At 36.5% G+C, this 25,239-nt stretch overlaps 1 protein-coding gene across 1 annotated transcript in view; it reads right to left on the bottom strand.

Annotated features, from left to right (window-relative positions):
• Positions 1-24,841, bottom strand: part of PDE11A (phosphodiesterase 11A) — a 169,979-nt gene extending 145,138 nt beyond the window's left edge. Inside the window, exon 1 of the mRNA XM_070956878.1 lies at positions 24,017-24,841. Within this exon, the coding sequence (XP_070812979.1) occupies positions 24,017-24,841 (825 nt within the window). The remainder of the gene's footprint in view (positions 1-24,016) is intronic.
• Positions 24,842-25,239: the final 398 nt, after the last annotated feature.

The following is a 25,239-nucleotide window of genomic DNA, read 5'->3' as shown; positions in this document are numbered from 1 at the left end:
TTGACAAAGCCTGCAATAATTCTGGTTGGAATTCAGTTGTATTTAATGTAGCCTTATCATAGTAGTTGCCTTACTGTTTAGGAGCAAATTTAACTCTAAAACAGCATACCTGTTAGCCATTTCAGGGGAGTCCAGTATACTGCTTTTTCATGTACTTGTCAATTTTGGGTTGCCTTGGAAACATTTACCGTTTCAAAGACATATTATCACTTGGGCTATTTCTCATTTTTGCAAGAAAATTTAATTACTATATTATCAAAATTCTACAAAGTCATGAATCAGTATGGAGTTCAGCAGAGGAGATGCTGCCCATTTTGCATTTAACTTGAAAACATCTATAGAACATTTGGCATGCTTCACATGGCATTGACCAGCCAAAGAAGGCGGCATGAAAAACATATCTGCTCATCGATCTCAGGAGCTTAACTCCGCAATGATAGCAAATCCAGTGCCAAAAATTTGCTCAAGCAGACGATGAGGATCTTTTAAAGGATGAGTAATTTTGGGTGTAGAAACCACAGCATTAGAGTCAGTTCTACCTAATCATACAACTGTTTCCGAAACTAAAGACTCTATATTAGAGAAATTGTGGGAAATCTGTTTAGTCACAGCTTGGCAGTGAAGGTAAGATTGCACTGCATGTTCTTTGCCCAAATGAGTCAACCTTAAGGTGTTTTTATCTATTTGAGGAAGTTTATTGCTTACTTCACAGGGTGAAGCATTGAAGCTTCACCATGAGAAAACATGAAAACAAAGCAATTTTAAAATAATTTGTACTATGTTTTCAATATCAGCCATGAAGTCTTAAATCTGTCGTATTACTGCAAGTGAGAGATGATGCATTCTGTATTAGCTTTAAGAGAATAAAAGCTTATCATGTTTAATAAATTAGGAACTAAAATGTATTTTATGGAACTGATCTTTTGTAGTTAGCTAGCTAGAGGTTCAATTAATTGTTTAATTAATTACTTATCTTTTGATATTGTTGGTAACTCATTCCATAAAAATTTTACAGGCCCATTAATAATGAGAATAATGAATCATGCTGATTATACATGTTGATAACTTTTTAGAAAATAATTATCAACAAAATGCATAATTTTGTAGAGGAGAAAAATAGTCTCCATTAAGTAATAAATATGATATTTAAAAATGCGACAAAACTATTCCAAAGACAATTATACAGCCCTCATTTAGTTTCCATGTTTTCAAAGAGATTACTACTTAGGCCTGTAACATTCTGTCCCTTAATTTTCAAAGGATGGCAGCACTTTAATTAACTTATCTTAATTGTATTAAATATGCCATCTAATATAAAAGAGAAACAATGTAACTTGTATTCATATTTTGATTAATAATACAGTTATGAAATCAGGATTGTCTTCGTGTATTAAAAACAACATAGAAGAAAGTAATTTATCATAAAAGAAATTAAGTTAAGCATGAGGCATCTGAAAGATTTAAATAAAAGCCCCCTGAAAAACAAAGAAAATGCTTTCAAATGAATGTGGGCTTGTTAATTTTTATTTAATTTGTATACTTATTTCCTTCTAAATAATATATACTACATTTATTTTTATCCTCAAACAATCCTGGGAAATATTTCATCTGATAAATGGTAAATGAGTTTGTTTAATCTGGAGTCGCTGAAGAAACCACAACTGGATGGGGTTTTGGAGAATAAGAGGCAATGTTAGAAAGCAACTGTTCTGGTTAATGAATGTTTTCTAATTGGCCTTATCCACATTACTTTTAGTGTGAGTGTCCATATGTACATTCAGAATCTTAAATTCTAAAAGGTTGGGATTACATATATGCATACTATATTTATCACTGGTATTCTATTTTGAAGTAAGAAATATTACAAAAAGCACAGAGTGGAAATACTGTAAGAACAAGTAAGTCAAAGAAATTAGAGGAATGAGATGAAAAAGAATAAGAAATATAGCTAAATTGCCACTTACTATACATCTTTATTCTTTCTAAAGCAAACCATTCTTGTTGCCATGTCTGTACCAATTCACATATTCCCTTCTGTTAATTAACTTTCCACTTCCCTTGTCAACTCTTTTCCACCATAACTTTCTCAGTCTTCTTTCTCTCAACCTCTTTATTTATGTATAAGTAGCTCTTGGCTTATGTCCATTCATTCAGTGACTGATCAAAGTTACGATTGTGCTAAAAAAATGGACGTATGATTGGTCCTTGAATTTTCGGCAATCACAGCAACTACGCAGTCATACAATCACAATATGTGTGCTTAGGTGCCCAGCACGTATTTACAAGTTTGTAGAAAACTACAGTCAAATAATCACCATTTGCAACCTTCTCTGTTGGTTTCCCAAAAGCAAACTCAATAAGGAAGCTCCAGTAAGTCATTCCTGCTTTTTCTCCAGGCCACAATATACCCTTGCCCACATGCCTATTCCACTGGCCTCCCATAATCCATGGTCATCTTATGTCAGCATCCCCTGGCCTCCCATCAGGCCTGTGCTGACATCCCAGGCTACCACCCCTCACTGACCTTCAGAAGCCCTTATACCATGCTCCTTACCTGGGACTCCCATCTCTTCCAGCTTAATGAACCATAAATCTTAGGGCTATGATGTCAACTAAAACTGCCCAAGATTGTTGTCACTAAGTGATGCTATAATGTGACGTTGTGCTTTACAACTGTATTACTTAGTGATAGCAATCCTGGTCCCAGTGCATTCTTCCCTATGGCCAAACTACCTCGATGTATTTCTTCATATGAATAACTTGTTTTTTTAATTCAGTGCACATTCATTTCCCATTCATTCTTGAACTTATCTCTTGTTATACTGTACAAATTCTTAAGTACCCCATTCGACTGCATTCAATTTATTTATTTTTATCCTGAAATACTCAACTTTATATAATAAAATGGGCAGGAGCACATTCTTATATACAATGTATTATTTTCTTTCAAGAAATATTCATTCTTCATAAAAGACCACATATTATTTATTATATTTTTATCAACATTTACACTGCTTAAAATTCTTATTGCTCTACCTAGACACACAGATTCATCTATCGGTATTTGCTCTAGTTTTTTGCTGTTTATATATAATTTGCAATCATTCACTCCATTTTCCTTGTCAAGCATAATTATCTCAGTCCTCAATGCTAGTTGCATCATACAATCTAATATCTGTTGTAAATCATTTTGTTTTCAGTCAGTAACAAAGCATTGTCTGCACACACATTCATGTCTCTGTCCAATATATCTCTAACATGACTATCATAAGGATGGATGGACAGATGGACAGATAGACAGACAAACAATTATGGTCAATGCCCAGTCCATTAAACACATTACATATATAAAATAATATTGATTAAATTAAGCATGTTAACCAAAATGTTGCATATCTTACATACTCCATGACAGAATTTGGTTACATTTAAAAAAAAAAAAGCTACCTGAGCCTGAAAGTGTTGTAAATAAAACTGATCAGAATGACTAAGAAATTTGTTTAAATGTGTACTTAACCATGGGAGTATCATCATAAAGCAAGCAATATAGTAAGATGGGGCTAGTGGTTTTAATGGTTCCTGCTCTATCTAGGTATAGTCTAGATTCAAATTCCCCAATATCTCTCTAAAATTACACACTGGAGTGCATAAGTATTATTTTTGTATTCATACATGAATACATTAAACAACCAAGGAAACATTACATAGCCTAGTCTAATTCTCAGCTCAACGTTGAACATTCATTAAACAATGCATTTATTCTTACACATATTTTATGTCCATTATATATTAATCTTGTCACATTCATTAAGTAAACTTCAATTCTATATTTGGGCAAAATATCCCACAACTGGAGTCTAGCATATACTTTCTCTAAATTAACAAAAATGCAATAAATTTTCTCACATTCATATATTTCTCCATAATCTGCTGAGAAGTGTTCCACCCAACATGTACTTCTCAAATTTTGCTTTCTACTATGTTTTATATCCTTTCAATCAGAATTCTGAGAACATCTTCTTCGGCACACATAACAAACTAACCTTGTAATAGCTTTTGCTTTCATTCTTGTAACTTTTCCTTTGTACAACGGAACAATAAAAATATTCTTCTTAATACCATGCGGAAATGTAATCTCCACATACCAGTAGTCCTCATTTAGTGGCCATAATTGAGACAGGCATATCAGTCACTAAGTGAAATAATCAATAAAGTGAAAAGCTCCTTGACCGCAACTGTGTTTTTACGTGTTTACTTCAGGTTTCCATTCCTTTACAGTATTTGGGGGGGGAGGGGGGGATATGACCTCAAACAGTGAAGAAGGTTTCCAGAAGTCAGCTCCAGAGGAAGCAGAGAAAAGGGAAAAATCTCTATTTATAGCCCTTGTTCCTCCACTCCCTCATCCTTTGGAATGCTCATTCCAGTGCTGGGATAATTAGCAAGCAGAGAATTGATGTCTGTATTTACATTCATTGCAAAAGAAAGTGTTAGAAGAGAGCATGCAGGCACACAATGGGGAATTGACGTCAAAAGAAATGCACTGGTGTGCTAGGAGCCGCTTAAAAGAAAAAAAGAAGACTTTAGCGTAAAACTGTATTTCACCATGATCTGTGTGTACTATGGCTTCCTGACCTATATCTAACATTACCACTGCCATAAAAATTACTAAACTATTTCTTCCAGCATTACCTGACTTCAGTTTCGTCCAAAATAATTTAATCATTTTATTTTTATTCCCATTCAGTCGGCTGAAGACTCCTTGTTTAACCCTTTTCATCTACTCCTAGAATATATTTTAAAATTCCATTAAAATCTTTTTGCGTTTTCCCTGTTTCTTTTAATCTTAATCATTGCATTTTCAGGCTATTCTTTTCGGTACATATAAATTTTACACAATAACTTTCTCTTATTCTCATATATATCTAGAAATATAGCTTATATAAATGTATTCTTAAGTATTTACCTTACCTGAAACCCAATTCATGGCAAAATGCATTGCAATTACTACAGTTATTTTTGCCTTTTCGAGACTAGCAATTCCAGCATATGTTGGATGATACTTCCAGATTTGGCAGCCAGCATGGCGAAAGTATTCAAGAATATTTAGTTCAACACATTTGGAGAATGTTTTGTTATAGAAAGCTGGTTTATGTTTTCTATCCATTTCTATCTGAATAACATATCCTGAGAAACAACTCACAATACAAATTAAAGAAATGTGAATGTTGGATTGCTACAAATATGTGCAGATTACCACACTTAAATAGAATCTCATTCACTGGAGTTTTCAAAACTCCTCAGGGCTATATAGCAAGTGGAAAAAATCCCTTATTCCTTATAATTTCTCTTAGTCTACTATTCTCTACTACTTCCAGGAACAAAATACTTCTAACTGTGCTCATGAAGATATCAAGGTTGAACGAAATGACCAGCCTCATACAAATCCAACATGATTTTTATTTTATTTATGTGTTTAATTTATTTGCTGCCTGTGGGACTACTCTACTGCTGCAGCTTGCAGCAGTAAAACCGGAGAAATGAAAAGAAGTGTAAACTTAACAGTAGTAAAGTAATGGAACAATAAAATAAACAATGGGGGGAAAAAAGCAATGATAGAGAGGATAGGAGAAGAAAATATGGTTGGGTGGGGAAGCAGGGAGCAAAGGGGGAATCCATTGAAAAGAGCAGCTCACTCTGCTGTGCAAGACACATTTCTAAACTTATCTATTATCAAAATCTCTACCCAAGAAAGAGCAGAAAGCCACACAATTGGGTGATATATGAGAAAGAAAGCTATTAAATTAGATGGGAGAGAGAAGTTCTATCAAGAGTTTCAAAAGAATATGCTGCTAAAGAATTAATTATATTAATTAAACCTAATTAATATAAATATTAATGAAACCTAATTAATATAAATATTAATGAAACCTAATTAATATACATATTAATGAAACCTAATTAATCTAAATTGCATTTAATATTATATTGTTGTAAATTCTTGGGTTTTATAATAGTCTAAGTTGTATGTCCAATGAAATCTGTGAATGTATGAAAAGCATCCTCTTCCAGACTATGCTTCCTGTAATTCTTAGCCCCTGGCTATGACAGCTAGAGGTTGATAGCAGCTGGACTCCAAAACGTACAGAAGGCTTCAAGCTATCTACATTTACTCATGTGATACTAAGGTGGAGAGATCAGAGTGAGATGTACGTATGAAAAAAGTGCAACATCTCAGTTACTGTAGAACGTTAGCTGCTATTCTGGCTGTAACTCAGCCTAAGCAATGATTTATAAAGGATTAAAAGCTGCACATCTGAAAGCATTTCAACATGAGGCAGAAATAGAAAGCAAAAGCTTAATAATATGTGAATCAGCAACGAATGAGATTTTATTATTCATACTAATGCATTTCCATTATATATAAAATGCAGAAAAGAATGCATCAAATTTCTACTTGGAAATGTACAGTAATGCCAGTGGTGGGTTCCTCCCGGTTTGCCCCGGTTCTGCCGAGCCGGTAGCGGTGACGATATGACATCACCGAACCGGTTCTTCCCCCCTGCCCCCCCGTTATTCTACCTTTTATTTGGCCCCACCCCCAATCTGCTCCTGAGTCCCAGCTGATGGCTAGAGGGAATAAAACTGTTTAAACTCTTGCCGCGGGGCTTCAAAGGGCCGCCCTACAGCTGATCAGTGTTAAAAGAAAACAAATGAGTAGACCGGTGCCTGCAAAAATAAATGGGTAGACCGGTGCCTGCAAAAATAAATGGGTAGACCAGTGCCTGCAAAAATACATGAGTAGACCGGTTCCTGCAAAAATACATGAGTAGATCAGTGCCTGAAAAAATAAATGGGTAGACCAGTGCCTGCAAAAATAAATGGGTAGATCAGTACAGCTCTGCAAGCAGTTAAAAGCCTGGTAGACCAGTACCTCTGCTAAATCCTAAATAATTGTCACATGACCATCAAGCCACACCCACAAAATAAGCCACGCCCACAGAACCGGTAATAAAAAAATTTAGAACCCACCCCTGAGTAATGCCTATATACTCTGTAAAGAAAACAAATCTTGAAGAATGACAGAATTTACAGTTGAAGTTGTCTTACAGAGGCAATAGAAACATGATAGGGATTAGCAATGAGGACCACAAAGCTCATGACTGGTACAATTTTCTTCTGATACAAAATGAAAACCATAAAAGTGCAAACATTGACAACTGCTAACAGTTTTAGCAGCATTTACCAATTTAGTCTGATTTTAACTTATTTCCTCTTACCTCAAGGGGAATAACTGGTAAATAGATATAAACAGAATTAATTATTAATCGTGACTCGTTTGGTTATCGTTTAATACATTCCTTACCTACCACTCATGCATCCCTTCATACTCTATTTAAAACTTTGCTATACCTCCATTGCATCCTCACTTATCCCTGTGCAGTGTGCATCCTCCCCAATCCATGATGCATCAACTATATACCCCTTCCCTATCCACTCTGTACCCCCATGCACCTCCCCAATCCACAGTGCCTGTCATGCACTCCCTGCAGACCTTTCCCGACCCTCGCAGACTCTCCCCAACCCATGCTATGTTCCCGCACACCCTCCTAAACCCATGCTGCAGGGGTGAAATGCTCCCGGTTTGGACCAGATCGCCCGATCCGGTAGTGATGGCGGCGGGTGGTTCAGAGAACCAGTAGCAAAAATCCCTGCGCCCCCCCCATGCCCAGCTGAGCTGCATGATCATCAGAGGCTTTTTTTTTTTTACTTTTAAAAGCATTTTTTCTACAACTTCTTCCGCCGAAAAAATGCTTTTAAAAGTAAAAAAAAAGCCTCTGATGATCGCGCGGCTCAGCTGGGATATCAGAGGCTTTTCAAAGCATTTTTTAAAATGATCAGGCAACTCAGCTGGGATCATCAGAGAGACTTTTAAAGCATTTTTTTCTGCAACCTCTTCAGCGGAAGAGGTGGTTAAAAAATGCTTTGAAAAGGCTCTGACGATCCCAGCTGTGTTCCTGATCGGCAGAGGTTTTTCAAAGCATTTTTTTGCATTTGCAGAAAAAATGCTTTGAAAAGTTTTTTTTTTTTAAAAAGTTGGCCACACCCACTCAGTCACATTACCCCCACCACCACCAAGCCACGCCTACAGAACCAGTAGTAACAAATTTTAAATTTCACCCCTGCCATGCTGTATTGCCACACACCCTTCACATCCCCACGTACCCTCTCTGACTGGCAGTGTGCCTCTTACCCATCCCCTTGCAACCTAATGCACCCTAACTTCTTATGCTGTAGTTCTTGTATATTCCCTTGCATCCCAGCACACTGTTCCTGACCCATATTGAGATGCATTTGGACAAATGAAATCCTTCTAGATCAGGGGTGTCAAACTCAAGGCACATGGGCCTGCAGGGTACTTAGATCTGGCCCAAGGGGCCGCCCTAGAAACAGCAAAGGACTGGCCCGCAGTGCCTCTACCAGCTAAAACAGAGCTCAGAAGGACTACACGTGCCCCTCCCGACCTCCGTTTTTGCTGGCAAAGGGTTGCAGGAGGCTATTGCAGCCAAAAATGGAGATTGGGAGCCCATTTTCAGTGGTAGAGCACTCGGGTCACCACAGGCACCCCAGACATGACTGACTTCAAGCTGGCCACGCCCACCCTGGCCACAGCCCTCAATGAAATTGAATTTGACACCCCTGTTCTAGATTTTGTGGAAGAATGCTGCATACTTAAAAGAGATTTGATATTTCCATGACATCTCTTTGAGAGAGAAAGATCATATAGTTAAGCCATTTGTCTCCAAGTTTTATGGATGGTAGTAAAGGTTTTACATATTCAGCTGAAGCCACCAACAGAATGTTTGAGTCATTAGCAATTATAGATTTTTAAAAAGACTCAAAACAATTAAAGACCAATTGGATCAAGCAGCAGCTTTTTTTCAGTGATAATTGGCATAATAAATTATATAAACATTTTCAACTAATATCAATGGACCGAGTGATCCATTTGAAAGGAAAGGGTTTTCTGAAACTAATAAAAGGTAATGTATAAAGTGAGGGGTCCTTGGTGCTCTCTGAGCTTGTTGTTTTCTTGCAGATGTTTCATTACGCAAACTAGGTAACATGATCAATGCTAGGTATGTTACTAGCACTTATGATGTTCTCTAGCTTGGGTAATGAAACATCTGCAAGAAAACAAACAAGCTCTGAGAGCACTCATTTCAACTCTGAGCTACAAATATTCTCTTTTATTGATAATATATAAATTATATATCTTCAAAAGATTTGTATTAAAATTATTAATTTATTAGAATGTAGACAATTTATGTTAAAAATCTGTGTGACGTTAGGTGGATGAAAAAATGGAATACTCATATATGTGAGAAATTTACCACTGACTCTGGAAGAAACAAATTCAAGACCGAAAAATTTCATTTTAAAGCCAAACATGGGAAAATAACAATTTTTTCAATTTATGCTCTAAATTATCATAAACAAAATCTTATGGTGTTTTGTTTTCAATTTCTTCTTGAGTTCGCAGGGGAAGAAGTCTGATTCTTACAAATACCAAAAGAATCCTTTCTTTATATTTCAACGAATGTAGATCATTTAAAAGGACTTTGGCCAAAATTCCCCAAAAATGTCTCACATGATATTTTGCTGTTCTGTCTCTCAAATGCACATTAGATGCCAATATCCTCTCAAAAAGAAATTTATTTATGATTTTCTTGCTCATAAAGCTTATCCAAGAATAGACTTGCGTTGGATTTCTTGCTCATTGCTTACTAACCTTATAAATGTAAAAACTGCACCGTTCACTTAGCAGATCATAATCCAATAATTGTCAGTTTACACAGAGGAACCCTTTGCCTGGAAAAGGTGCAGACATAATGGTTTATCATTACAGCAAGAATATATTAAACTAAAACATCAACATAAACCAAAGAGCTTCTTCCAAGCTAGTTTAACTTTTGATGAATTATAGCAAATCATTTACGAGAAGGTTTTTATTTCCTTAGCATCAATTAAAAAGCTGTATAAAATCAGAAGGATATATAGGTGAATGAACCAAAAGATATCAGCTTATCAACTGGGAAAAGCAGACGATAACAGAAATGATAACAGATGTTTCAACAATGGAGGAGATAAATCAGTTTATTAATTATTAAATAAAATATTATTCTATTATTGTACACCAAACAGACACAAAATCCAGAACAAACTGAAAAATATTTAAACATAAGACAGTTCACCAAATGTATAGATCAACAAAAGGAAATTCTTAATAAACCAATTACCAAAGATAAGCAAAACGGACTGAAATTGAATAAATCTCCAGGACCTTATTGTTTTTCTGCAGTTAATACAAGACTTTCCAAGAGGTTTTGATTACACTGTTAATTAATGAATTAGTTTTAACAATTCAAGTACTTTTTTAGATGATAGGAAGCTCTAAACTATTTGATTTATATAAAAGGGAATGATCCAACTGAGCCAGAATCATATAAACTAATTTCTTTGTTAAATATGCAGTAGATTACAAGATTTCTAAAGCAATACGAGCAATAAAATACAATGCAATAGGTTACAAGATTTCTAAAGCAATGCAAAGAACGTAAAAGCCTTCTATCTGAATTAATATATCCTGAGCAGACTGGCTTTGTCCCAAAAGGGATAATATACTGTGTTTCCCCAAAAATAAGACCTGTCTTATATTTTTTTTGAACCCCGAAATAAGCGCTTGGTTTTATTTTCGGGGAGGTCTTATTATTTTGGGGTGCATAGAGGAAACCAGAGGAAATAGCGGGGACCGGCTGCGCATGCATTCAAGTATTTTCGGGGAGGGCTTATTTTCAGGGAGGGCTTATTTTAGTACATGTGCTCAAAAGCCCGATTGGGTTTATTATCAGGAGAAGTCTTATTTTAGGGGAAACAGGGTATATCTGATATTATTCTCATATATTAAAAAGATATATGAGGATATCAGATATATTTTGAATGTAATAATAATATAAATAAAACAAATAAGAAAACAGTTGCATTTTTTCTTGATGTGGACAAAGATTCTGATAATTTATATTTCTTATATAAGACCTTTCACTTATTTTTAAAGACATGAATTGTAATTAAAATTTTATATGGATTCAGACTATTTATAAAGAATAAAATGTTAATTGTAAATGGACTTCTGGCATCAAAATGTAAAATAATTACAAATCATTCCAATAAGTATTGATAATAAACTGATGGCAGAGACATACAGTATAATTAATTTTACATTTATTTATTTATTTGTCAGATTTACATGATCAAGTAAAAGACTGAAAGTGAAGTTTAAGATTCTATAAGATGCAAACAACAAGGTAGATTGCCATACTAAACTTCCTTAATAAATTGCATTATTAAGGTAGCTACTTAATATAGGTCACAGATTAGGTTATATTATCTTTTTGTGTTCTTTGAGACTTGATTTAAAGTCATTCATAGAGAAAGAAGAAAAAATATTTTCTTACTGTTGATTTTGATATTAGCTTATTTGAACGATTGTCATCATAAAAGTTTTACTTTCTTATCAGAAATTTCAAGTTAGGAATGAAGAATACTAGGGTATAACATCTTTCTTTCTTTCTTTCTTTCTTTCTTTCTTTCTTTCTTTCTTTCTTTCTTTCTTTCATTCTTTATTTATTTTCCTTCCTTCCTTCCTTCCTTCCTTCCTTCCTTCCTTCCTTCCTTCCTTCCTTCCTTTACTTAATTTCCCCCACTGCTCCTTTTAAGATACTTTCCCAAAAGGTTATGTCATTTTAAAGTCCTGGCAATATATCTAGTTCGTACTATGGAGATGTTTCAATGAATTCTCAGAAGAGTATGGATTAAGATTTCTAAGATTTTATTTTCTTTTAAGTCAATAAAAATGCTATACTTCTGCTGCATTTTGATTATATCAGCGTGCAAGAAATATTTTATTTCTGAACATGGTAAAGGATCTTTTTTTTTTCCAAAAACAAAACTCATTTGCTACCCTGTTTCCCCCAAAATAAGATATCCCCTGATAATAAGCCCAATCGGGCTTTTGAGTGCATGGCAATAAGGCCAAGTGCTTATTTCAGGGTTCAGAAAAATATAAGACAGGGTCTTATTTTCGGGGAAACACGGTAGTATGAAATGTAACATTCAAGTAAAAAGGGAGCTGCAAACATTGCCTTTTATTTTATCCTTAAAGAAAATTTATTTCTTCAAATTATAGTATGCCTCTAAAAATGCAGAAGTGCTACGTTTCCCAGTATTTGGCCTTCAAATGACTTACAACTGCTAGGCCAAACTGCAGAAAGACAGGGGCTTTGCCATTTCTCCAGTGAAAATGACAAAATCAATACACAAATGAAGAGGATTGTCTTTTACGTCAGCAGGCATTCAGGTTTTAGTGATGCTTGCAGAAAAATGGGGCAAAAAAAAATCAATCCACTGCAAAGGAACTATTACTGTATATACAGCATTAATGTGGAAATTAATACTCATATAGCATTTTCTTTACCTAATGCAAAAGGTATTGTGATTCCAACCAATAATCACTTAAATGTGTTTTACTCTCCTTATAGTAGCAACAGGCTACCTTATGGTATCTTTAAGATATGCAAGTCTGATTACAGTACATATACAGGAGTGTTTCCCATTGATTATAAAATGTACTTCTATAACACTAAAAAAGAGAATGAGAGAGAAAGACTCTTATTTTGCTTTAACCAAACAATGGACCTTTTGTAACACTCCCAAGGGGAAAGGGAAGCAACCTAAACGATGAAACTAACATAACTGGGGGAGTTCCTATGAAAGAGACCAAGCCTTGGTTTCTATATTAAGTACAATGAATTTATTTTTTATTTTCTCCTCCCCCCTTTTTTGAATTACCATTGTTTGGATCATTTATTGTTATAGTTTCAGATCTGATTGCATGAAACAAAGCCAGTTTGAAATCTATATATATAAAAGCGGAATACCACTCACACATCTTCACAAAATCTCCAGAACCATAAAGCCTACAAACTTGAAATTTGCCACAGATGTTCTTCTCAGCTTCTAGGTGCTCACTAAGAAAGGATTTTTCAAAATGACCATCAGAATGACAGTATTTCCTGTATTATGATTAACACGTTCTACTCCCCCTCTCCACCTGAAAAGAAATCTGTTCCAAATGCAAGCAACACAAGCAGAGGAGAAGAGTTTCAGTTTCAGTTTTACTTTCACAGCAGCAACCAGGGGATAGGATAGGGGAGGTTTCTGTGGGGCAAGCCTGAGGGAGAGAAGGGGATAGGATAGGGGAGGCTTCTGTGGGGCAAGGCTGAGGGAGAGAAGGGGAGAAGCTGATCGTAACTACTCATTAATTTTCAAGCTGTGTCGATTTATCAAGCCCGATCACATAGTTTCGTAGCGGAGTACGGGTATTCAGCTAGTACAGTATAAGCCCAACTATGACGTTTTTCTGATTTAAAAAAAAAATAAATGGGATGTAAATTGCCTATACTTTGTACCCTTGTAACAAACCCAAATAAATGTTGTAATGGCCATATTAACAGAAAATACGTTATTATTCTAGTCATTGGTGGAGAAGTGGTTAGAAGGCACTATTGCAGGCAAACTCTGCCCACAGTCTAGAGTTTGATCCTGATTGGCTCAAGGTTGACTCAGCCTTCCATCCTTCTGCGGTCGGTAAAATGAGGACTCAGATTGTTGGGGGCAATATGCTGATATTGTAAACCACTATGGAGCAGTATATAAGTCTAAGTGCTATTGCTATTTACACACTATACCCTGAAAACTGCCTGCTATCCAGTCTCGGCTCCAGAGGATCCCACTGCATGTTACAAGATAAACCCAGGGGTGGGATTCTACTGGTTTGGACCGGTTCGGGCAAACCAGTAGCTCCAATGATCAGCTGGGAGCAAACCGGTTCACTCCGACGATCAGCTGGGCCTGCCCACCTGCCCCTGCACTTTACTTACCTTTACCTTCACAGCTGATTAGCGTGGCAGAGCGGATTGCCGCACCTCAGCTGTTTTAATTCCCTAGCACTAACGCAGAAGGTGATTTTTTGTTGAAATGTGCATACGCGCACAGCACGCAAAGTGCACGTTCACTGAACCGGTTGTTAAACCAGAAGGATCCCACCACTGGATAAACCCTACCACCAAGTAAAATATAGCCTTAAGCATGAAAGGCATGATGGGCTAGTCCCTCTCTTTCTGTCTAATTCACCTCACAGGATTGTTGTTGTGGGGAAAATAGGAAGAGAAAGGAGTGTTATGTGTGTTCTCCATCTTGATTTTTTTAGAAATATGATAAAGGTAGGATATAAATAAAATAATTTAAATTAAATCAACAAGAATCCCTAATAGAAAATCACGTAAGTGATTAAACGCATGATCAGGCTCCAAATACTACATTTTTAACATAAGAAAAAAAGTTAGTATTGAGCTAGAGCCAAAAGGCTCGGGATGAATCAGGTGTTAGCCTGTCTTTGGGGGAATGATATTCCAAAATCAAGGTGCCACTAAAGTATCTCCCATATCTCCACTTCACATAATTATCCTAGCCAAGGGACACTAAGAGCCCCACTCTGTGTATATCTTAAAATAACAGCAGATGCATCCTAGAAGTGCTTCTAAGTACTGACGTCCCAAACTGTTAAGTTGAGGATGATCCTCAACATCATCCATGAAAAGTTGAAATCCAGGAGAAAACATACAGCTGGTCTTAGAAGAATGTTATGGGTGTTGTTGCACTCTGTTTAGTTGCAATCTCCAAACTACTTTCAACTATAACTACGAGGAAGAATTTTAGCACTTGCATCAGAAGGAAGACATGACTGTGAACTACAAGTGCAGATGCTTTTTTTAATGCTTCCTTAAATAACACTTTTTAAAGTACTGCTGAGGTTGTTATATTCTGTTTGAAGAAATTTTGCAGAGGGAAACAAAGTTGGCTTTGAAGAAAATATGTGGCCACCATTAGTAAAACATGAGCTTAGTTCAGGAAAACAGACTTTACTTTCTTTGGAATAGGAGGAAAAGAAGGGAAAATGCTGTCAGGCTTTCATGTTTATATTTTTTATAGTCTATTTCAACAAGTTGGAGAATTAATATGTCTTGTGCTACGTATTTGTTTCTTGACCTGGCTTATCTTAATGCTATCTAAATAGGGTATTTATTTCACAGCCCTTTAGTCATGCTGCTTGGGGAAGAAAAGAATGTTTTATCCACAGTGGATAAACATTTACAAAAGAATGTTTTTTCTATCCTTACTTTTTAAAAGCCATTTCCTACAAATTGCTGTTTTTTTCAGTTTCTTGCTGAAATTTGACTAAAATTAAAACCATTCTGGTTTAGGTTCTACCTGACACGAAGATAATTTAAAAGCAGTAAATGTTGAAACCTCAGCTAATGCTCTGTTGAACAAAGAACATCTTTTAAATAACTTTCCCCAATCTGGAACTCTTTAGAAATGTTGGATCAGTCGTCATAATTTCAATGACCAAATTGACTGGAGAAGACAAATCTAAAAGTATAAATCTGCTTCAGAATCACTGCATTTCAAAGGCTTTGTCCTTTATTAAGATTTTACAGGTATCCACTGCCTGTGTCAAGATATAATTAGAAGAATGCAACTAGGAATAAGGTGAGCTATTATGAAACATCCATGTTAGCAACAACCTTTACAATATTTTTTTAAATAGAGAGGAGGAACTACAACAACTCCATTAGGAGATGCCCTATTCCAGTTCAACCCTTCTAGGTCCCCCCCACTCCAAAAATGTGGAACAGCAGTTGCAATTCATCACCCATTCTAAGACCGTAAACTGGGCCAGCCATTTTGGTGTAACCTGAACACTACAGGTTTAATTGCCAATCTTACTATAAAGCACAGCTGCTAAGATGATGATAACAAAATAGTAACACAATATTAATTTCATGGCTTTGTATGACAAAACTAATAATAGAAAACATAATCCAGCTTTACTGTTGACTAAACAATATTGCCTTTCATAAGTATCAGCAACAAGCAGGCATCAAGGCCAAACTGAATCCACTTATACTTACCGGCAATCAAAAGCAGTAATAGAGGTGTGTACATCCACAGATGTGTGTCCAAAGAATTATGACCCAGATTTAATAAGTCATTCAAACTCCACTCTCTGAAAGTCCATGACTGGACAAGAGGAATGATATATGGAAGAAATGGACCAATGACACAAAAACTGTTTTACATTCTTTGCCCTCTATTGCTACGTTTTGTAGCAAAAAGCAGATGAGTAGGAAGTTTATAATTACTTACAATTACTCATTATGCATTGTGTGTAGTCCAATCCATTTTATAATTCTACAGACATGCATATTCTTACCTATACTATGTATAAAATGTTTTGGTAAACCAACAATTTAGGTTAGTGGTCCTTAAACTGGGAAGTAATTCCTCCCAGGGGTGTAATTTGGGCATATTGTGGAAATAATGGGGCAACTTGTAATTGCTTGATAGTGCGTCAAGGATCCATTTTGGAACTGCTGCCATCAAGAAGCTGGTGTGAAATAACAAGAGTCTGGTTTTTTTGTGGGCATAATGACATAATTTGAGACCAGGAAAATATTAATTGGGTCAAACAGTGTAAGAACTACTGACTCAGGCTGGGTATATGTTGTAAATCGAGCTCCTAAAGAAACACCAAACATCGGATTCCAGGAGTTTTATACAGCTTTTTATGAGACTGAGATCAGAATCGAATAGTTTCCAAGGAATTTTCTCTTTATTAATAATCACTTTAATGATCTGGAATCAATTGATATTTATATTGATACACAAATGAACTGCTTTCTAGCAGTTCATTAAAATATGTACATAAAGACATCCTTTTGCCATGAATATTTTTGTACACTTTATTTCACCTGTCTCTGAAGCAATTTCATATGCCAGCAGAAATACAATCCAAATCTAACTGAATGAAGTGTAAAACCTGTGATTTCAGTGCCAAACTCATCAGGATTTGAGGAAGAAAAGCAGATGGTTTAAAAATGTGAAAATGTGTCCAATCCTCTCCATTTTTCTGTGTAATACTAAATATTCAACATTGATATTTATTAACCTACCAATAGAAGAGAATATACTCTATTATTCTAAACTTAGGATCCAAAAACATATTTACATTATGAGGTGTATTTAAAGTTTAAGTTTAAATAACTAGGGCAGAAGACAGGTTTTGGGGAGTTTTCCCCCTCAATATGTCTTTAGGTATCAGCAGTGCTGAAATATTTGTTCTTCCAAAACATTTGAACTTTATTTTCCATATCATTATTCTTCTGAACATCATTTTCTCCATTATTTATCTGTTATTTTGATTATATATTCACTTCATGGATAAGCAATTAGCTATGTTCAGTACTAAATGATATTTTAAAAAATAACAATTGTTATTAATTTTTAATATTATGAGATTAACAATGATCTGATTGGCAACATCTGTTGCTCACTTGTTTGTTCAATACTGAAGAGTCCTTCTAAGCCTCTTCATTTTTTGTACACAATATTTTCTCTTGTTTAGATAACTGTCAATTCTAATATATCTATAAGGGGTTAGAATATAAAATTGTGGCATATTAAAAATTGCCAGTTGAGAAAAAATAAAGCTTTTTCTTTGATTATATAAAAACAACATTCATATGTGAAACGCAGGGCACATAGAAAATATTGGCTTTTCCAGGAGTACAGTAGATCAAATGAAAGTTACTACAATAAGCAACGGCATCAAGACTAGAAATTCTTAATAATTAATCAAAGAGAAGAACCGTGTTACACAAAGGCGAAAAGGCAGCCTTTCACTGGTTCACTAGGGGTTCTGTGAGTTTGTAAAAAAAAAACATTGCTTTTTAAACACTGTTTTTTAAACTTAATACATTGTGCAATGCTACGGTAGCTGTAGAGATTTTTTTTTATGCAGGGCTTTCTTGAGAACTGAACATTATATTTCAAGGTTTCCTCCAGGATAAAAGAGTTGAGAAAGACTAAACAAAGGTGTGTTCTGACGTAATAGTTTCTGCTCACTTGATTTTGAATCTTTATGTGTTCATTCTAGCCTTCTTTCTTTTGTCCTTTCTGGCACTTCATATAATATTAGGCTGAGATACCATTTGCTTCACAGAGCCTTGAGTCTCACATTATCTATCACTGTGATGGCAAATCCTGTCAAGAATATATGAAAAATTGAGTAAGAAAAAATGTAATGCAGTGGGGGGGTGGTGGGGAATCAGAATGACCCTCAGATGAAACATTGTGCATAACATTCTACATGGGATAGAGAAGATAAATTTAGGTCCCAGGGAGAGTTATATACAATGCTGGCTTCTATTTTTTTAAAAAAAAAAAAAGTCCAAAGAAGACACGGAAAAAATAAGGTAGATTTTGTCTGGAGAAGGCAAAATGTTTGCCAATGCAGTTCATGCAGTAGTGGTGCTATATGGATATACCGAGGCACACTCAAAACTACTCATGCTGCTGTATCCTGGACTAGCCATAGATTCTGAGTTGTCCATAAGTGCACTCTCATGTGAAGCGTGTTACACTAATTCAAGCAAGGGGTCACCGAAGTGTGGGTGACCATGAGCAAGGCCTCCAGATTCAGGAAGAGCTATAACTGACACACAAGAAGGATTTATGCAAAGGCCCTCCTAACCATGACTGTCAGCTACCCCTCAAGCTGGAACTATGAGTCTATGAGGACCCTCAGATTGCATACCATTTTTGATTAGGGAGTATGGCCACATCCAGAATTAGAGATGAAAAATCTGTGGAACTGCTTACTCAGTTTCATCAGATTTATGACTGAATCTATTCCTCTCTATCTAGATTCTCATAGTCTCCAGATACAGAGATGAAACACACTGACAGTATCACTTGGATGACCAGGGGTCGAGATGTATCATATTGATGATACCTAAAGCCAAGTTACTGGATGGACTTTCCTAGTAGTTTCATGTTCAATAAGAAAGTGTCAAATTCTGTAAAATTACTATAAAGTAAAGGCATAGGGTTAGATCCATAACAATATTCAAAAGAACACTCAATAAACAAAACAAAAAATACCCGGCTTCCTTTTTCTGACCACTCTGAGATTTCTTCAAATCTGTGATTATTTAATATTTCATTTATCCCTGAGTGTATTGAGAGTAAGTGTGAGCTGGCTCGTAGTAACAATCTATAAGATAAAGGGCTAATTCTTATTCTTACAGGTATCATCAGCACACAAGAAGAGTATGTGCAAATGCCCTCCAAACCACAACTGTCATCTATCCTTTCAGACAAAGAATTCATAACGTGTTCAAGCAGCACTACACAACTATTATATCATTTAACTTGTTCAATTATTTTCTAGGAAAAAAAAGATGTTAGAACTATCAGTTTCATTTACAAATCTGTGGGTGGCTATGGCAGCAAAGAGGTACAAAAAAATGAACTCTTTGCTACCATTTCTAGTCATCCTGGTTATGGTAGTTCTACAGAAGTAATAGTAGGAAAAATGGGAGTTAAAATGAAAACTAAATTCATGGAATGAAACAGTTTGAAAGGGTCCATTAAGACTATCATACCAATTGCCTATTTGGCTGCAGAACTTTAAAATAAAGCATCCATGAGAGAAAGCTGACTAACTCCATCTGACTATATCCAGTAAAGTGGAACCCTCCACCTCTCCAGATAATTGTTTCATTTCCTGCTCTTTCCTTATTAACTGCTCCAAATGTTTGGCTATTATCCTCCCAGCATTAAACATCTACTTTACTGTAATTTAAATATATTATTTTATTCCTGCCCTCTGGAGCAATAGACAAGTGTCTTTATTTTCTATGATGTCATGTCCATAGGACACCACAGAAAAAGTGAGGAAAATGACAAAATATGTATCACAGTGGAAACTCTGCATGTTGAGAACCTGACAGTTAACCTATAAAGGTGAATGAAACTTGTGGGATGATTTCACAAGATGTTTTATTACTTTGATTTAACATTGATTAGGAACAGATGCCTATGGTAATTTCTTTTCCCACTTTTTTCTTCTCAAAACAAAATATTCTTAAATGGTTGAATTTCTCTTGTAAAAACTGAAACTTGGTTTCATTTCCTGATCATACCTGTTCCTTTTTAGTATTATCACCAGACCAGATCCTATACATCCTATACATTTGAATTAGACTTCTGTGATCTAAGTAAAGTATTTTGGTATTTGCCTATTAAATTATTTTCTATATTTTAACTATTGTATTTAGTTGTGTCATAAGTGCCCCATGGTAGAAACTTAACATCACTAATAATTCAGTCCTCCATACCTGTTGGGCAACAACTCCCACTATTGTATCTAGAGTTCTAGTTCAATGCATTGAAAGGACACTAAGTTGAGATAGATTTTTGCAATCCAAACACTATCTGGCTACCTGCAAAAAATTAATACAGTAATCACAATGGAGACATAGTTTAACATATAAGAAGTGAGTGCCCTGATGTTTGGATTGAAACAGTCCACAATGAAGATCCAAATTTGGTATTTCTTTTGCCATTGTAATCAACATGTTATTATTGGAAAACAGTTATTTTTGGTGGAAAATATTTTGAGCACAATTCCTTTCCCTGATATAAAATAATTCCATATTTTTTATGATAGAGAAACTCATATTTGCTTGATGTAGCAGTATTTGTCCTTTTTAGTTAAACCAAACACTTTTTAATAAATATAATGCAACTTGTTGCATACAATAGGCATAGAAGTAAATCCACAGGTTTACTTTTAAGCAAGAAGAAAAAAGCTGTAAAACTGATCAAGCACTCAGCTTGCAGGAGAAGAAAGTAGTTTTGATAAATTATCATATACAGCAGTTTCCTTCCATAGTGAATCTCTGACTAAGATCTAAGTCCATAGCTCTTTGTGTTAAAAGCAGCTGAATAATCGGAGACAAATGAGTCTTGATATAGTTCCAAAACCAGAATGGCACACAGTGTTTTATAGGGTTGGGTTAAATCAGTGACTTTACTCTTTTAGATGAAAAGCTGAGACCTAACGATAGACCTTATAAAAGATGAACATATGGCAGAACAGATTTAATAAATATTGTAACGTGCCCCAGATCTTAATCACAAGTATTTTGTAATCCATCTGTTCCTTCTGTCTCTTAAATCAGGAGCTCTACATTACAGTGAGACTGTCAGTCAGTAAATCGGTGTGTTTACATTTCATATTGCTTCCCACAATTTTATCTATTAGAATTGTAAATAGAATAAGAATAACTAGTTCCATACAAGTAATTTCACACACTAGTCAGCCTTCTAACTACCATAAGTCTAAATTTACAAGTACAACCAAGAAAACAAATAGACCATTGAACAAATTTTTTTGATTAAAATTGGATTTTTTTTATTTTTATTGAATTTATTTTAATAAAAAACTTTTGGGGTAAAAATCTATCGTAAGATAGTTTTCTATTTAAGATACATAAATAATTTAGTTTATTCAGCATGAAATGGAGCTTAGTTATGTAGCATGAGGCTGTATATTCTGCAACACTGGGACTATCGGTGAGTCAACAGTGGGTCAAAGGAGTAGCAGAGATGACAGTTGCTCTTTCAAAATTATAATTTAAATCGAGTTGATTTAAATCAAGCCTTTTTACTAGTGATTTAAATCATTATTTAAATTGTGATTTAAATCAACTCGATTTAAATCAAATCCACCCTGGAACAAATCAACCCAGAGTTCGTACTTGAGGATTAAATGACTAGGCTCTAATTATTCTACTTTGGACACATTGTGCCAAGATCTAGCTCTCTAGAGAAGACTCTAATACTGGGAGAAAGAGAAGGAAAGACAAGAGAATTACTAGCAGCAAGGTGGATGGACTCAGTTACAATGGTGATGAGTGCACCATTGGAAGACCTGAAAGAACAAGTTAAGGCTAGATCACCATGAAGAAAATGTAGCTATGTGATTGCTAAGAATTGGAAACAACTTTATTAACACATAATCAATCAATCAAATTTACACTACCTGTATTTATGAAAACAAACTATATTTGGGAATGAAAATGACTTAATATAGGTTACTAAATAATAAGAAGCCAAAATTAAACATGTTCTGGATGGTGATTTACAGAAAAATCATGATGTAGCCCCTCCACTCCCATTACTATAAAGGCAATCTACGTAAAAGCCATTTATTCTAGCCAACTAATTTGTCTGTTCTACATAAAAAAGTATTTTTATTGATCACATTTAATTTATTGCCAATCAATTCTAGAGGTATAGTATAATAATACCCCTTAACAAGACTGCCTTTTTTCCTGCTAGTCAGCTTCTTGTATTTAGTAGCACTGTCCTATATACTAACCTGGGCACTTCCACCTAATAATGTCTTTATTAATCAGTCTCTGTGTCAACCACATAAAGGAAACCTGTTTTTTTTCTACAAATGGATTTGTCTGTACAAATAACCAGGAGGATTATTAAATTCTGGCAATGACTAATTTGGTAAGAATTCACAGGGCCAATGAAAACATCTACATAATGTACAAAGCAGTTTAAAAAAGCAAATACCATGTTAAGGAATATTAGACCAAGGACTAAAAATTAGTTCTGTGCAATGTTTTGGATTCCATTTCAAAAGGGAAATGTGAATTTATCTGCACCTCTTTAAAGCAGCCAAATCTTTTCCCAGGATATTTTAGCTGCAGAGAGCAGTATGTGATCCTGGGAATAGAGATGGCTGCTTTCAAAAGTTGCAGTCAAGGGCATAGATATCTCTCTTGATGCTGCTGATCATGTTGATGTGAGAACACTACCTGTGCATTGTGACATCAGGATATGAACTCTACCCTTTCGTATTTGCATCATGATACGGCATGTAACGGTGCAGCTTAAGTTGCAATGGATGTTTTGTCCCTTATTTTCTTTAGATGCCTACAGACAAGAGTTCTCTATTTACACTCCCCTATTTTCCAATGCATATTTTCCAAATTATTTATGAAATGATACATAGCAATATTAAGAGTAAAACAGTCAAAACCAAAATGTTTTCACATAAATCCATTATGTTCCCTTTAAATACTATGCACCGGCCAAACTATCCCATCCCTACAGCTGGAATAAATACAAATGAATGCAATCAGAAGGGCAAATTGAGCCTTTTATTTTTACATAATGGTTATTACATGCATGTTGTCATTTTGGCATCACTGTGGTTCGCTTTTGGATACACTGATAGGCACCTTCATGGGTCCAAAATTACTATTATCTAGAGATCCAGCTGGACTTAAACAAGTGATCAGAAGCGCATTTATTTGAGGGATGGCAAGGCTATAACGGTTATTAATCAAGAAACCGATTAGGTTTAGCAGTCAAAGCAAGAATAAACTTCTCAATACTAATTGCTGAAGAATAAAATAAGACTACTTGTGTTTTGCTTCAGCCTCTAGTTGGCCATTGAGGAAAAAATATGCATGACTTATCTTGAGTCTTTAATTTAATCCACACAGGATTCTTTGGCCATAAATTATTACACAACTGCTGCCATCTATCTCTCACTCATCTGAATCCTTTAATCACACACATATAAGCACAAAGGAACCATTCTTTCGGCTACTCTGACTGCAAACAACCTTCTCTGACAGCACGTTGTATTTATACATGAACGTATATTTAAACATAAATACGAAATCTCTTTGCTCCCCAACTCGCCACAAAACATGTGTAACAGCTCCTAGATAACCGGCACCAGAGGGAGATCTCTTGCATTTCTGCAAGATATTATGCTTTCATCTAAACAGATTTCTTCCCACGCTGCCCTTCTGGATAACTACAGTATGAATTTGAGCAGGATTTTGTTTTGGTGGTGTTGGTTTTTTTTTTTTTACCGTCTAAACCGGAGACCTTAGTTTTATAAAGTTATTCTGTTATGGTTATCGAGTCGCCAAGAGGGCTGATGAAACGCCAGCCGTACCTGGTAAACGTCGGGCATGTTGACGGTCTCACCGTGCTCGGCCACATAACCGACGGTGCCTTTGCCCCAGAGCAGCTGCATCTCGTTGGAGTTCTCCGTGCTGTAGCAAGGCAGGACGGGGGCGCCGCCGTGCACGTCGAAGACCTTAGAGACCAAGCTCTTCTTGCCGCCGCCGCCGCCTTCCACCAAGAAAAGGGAGCCCCTCTCGGCGTCCACCATAAGGCAGACGAAGATGAGGATCTTGTAGCTGAGGGCGCTGAGGTCCAAGTCGTTGGAAATGTCCTTGACGAGCTCCAGAAAGAACTGCCGCTCGTTGTGCTGCTTCAGGTAGCGCTTGTAGTCCAAAGCGGTGGGCGGGTACTGAGGCAGGTTGACCCGGGACTCGAGCAGGGCGCTGAGCAGGTGCGCCGTGCTGGGCGGCAGGGAACTGGCCTTCCTCAGCAGCGCCCTTCTCCTCGCGCTGCTCAGCGGCTCCTGAGCCCTGGCGTGGAGGTGCTCGTCGTAAGTCAGGTTCACGTGGATCGCCTTGGAGCGCGCGAAACTTTTCCTCAGCTCTTTCTGGGACCCTCGGTGTTGCAGCAGCCCGCCGGCCGTCGGCTCCGGGCCGGGGGAGACTGTGGACGAGGAACTGCTCCGCGGCGAGAGACCGTTGTGGTGTCTGCTTGGCTGCTTTACCGCCCCGCCGTCGCCGAAGTCAGGCGATCCCGCGGGAGCTCCTTTACTAAGGAAGGCGGTTCTCCTCTTCAGCCACTTCTCCACCAGCTCCGGGTGTCTGTCTAAGAAACCTTCCACCGTGGCGGAGTCCAAGCCGGCAGGGTTTGCCATGATCCCGGTAGCCTCGCCTTGCCCCCACCCGAAGGAACTTTCGGCGCTACTTATGCCTCATGCCGCAATCTCCGTTGATCACAAAAGCGGTGGGAAATCTAAGCCACTAATTCCCACGTCCCGAGAAGGCACCAAAGCTGGTTACAAGGAATTAAGCCCTCGCGCGGTACATCCGAAGCCGTCCGGGGCGCTCCGCCGAATGAAGAAACTCAGCGTTGAGCTCTGCGTCTTGTTGGCCAATTCTCTGCTTTTTCCCTCCATTTCCTGTTAATTTTGCTAGCGATCTGCCTCTTCCCTGCTCTCTGCAAGCTCGTCTCTTTCTTTCCCGATTTTACTTCGGCTTCTCCATATTCCACCCAAGCGCAAGCGTAACCGTTTTGCTTCCCGCGTCCGGGTGT

Source organism: Pituophis catenifer, unplaced genomic scaffold (assembly GCF_029215685.1).
Source record: "Pituophis catenifer annectens isolate HBS135680 unplaced genomic scaffold, rPitCat1.0.hap2 SCAF_1, whole genome shotgun sequence".
Classification (NCBI taxonomy): Eukaryota; Metazoa; Chordata; class Lepidosauria; order Squamata; family Colubridae; genus Pituophis; species Pituophis catenifer.
The sequence above is the reverse complement of the archived record's forward strand: the minus strand, read 5'-3'. Positions and strand labels throughout refer to the sequence as shown.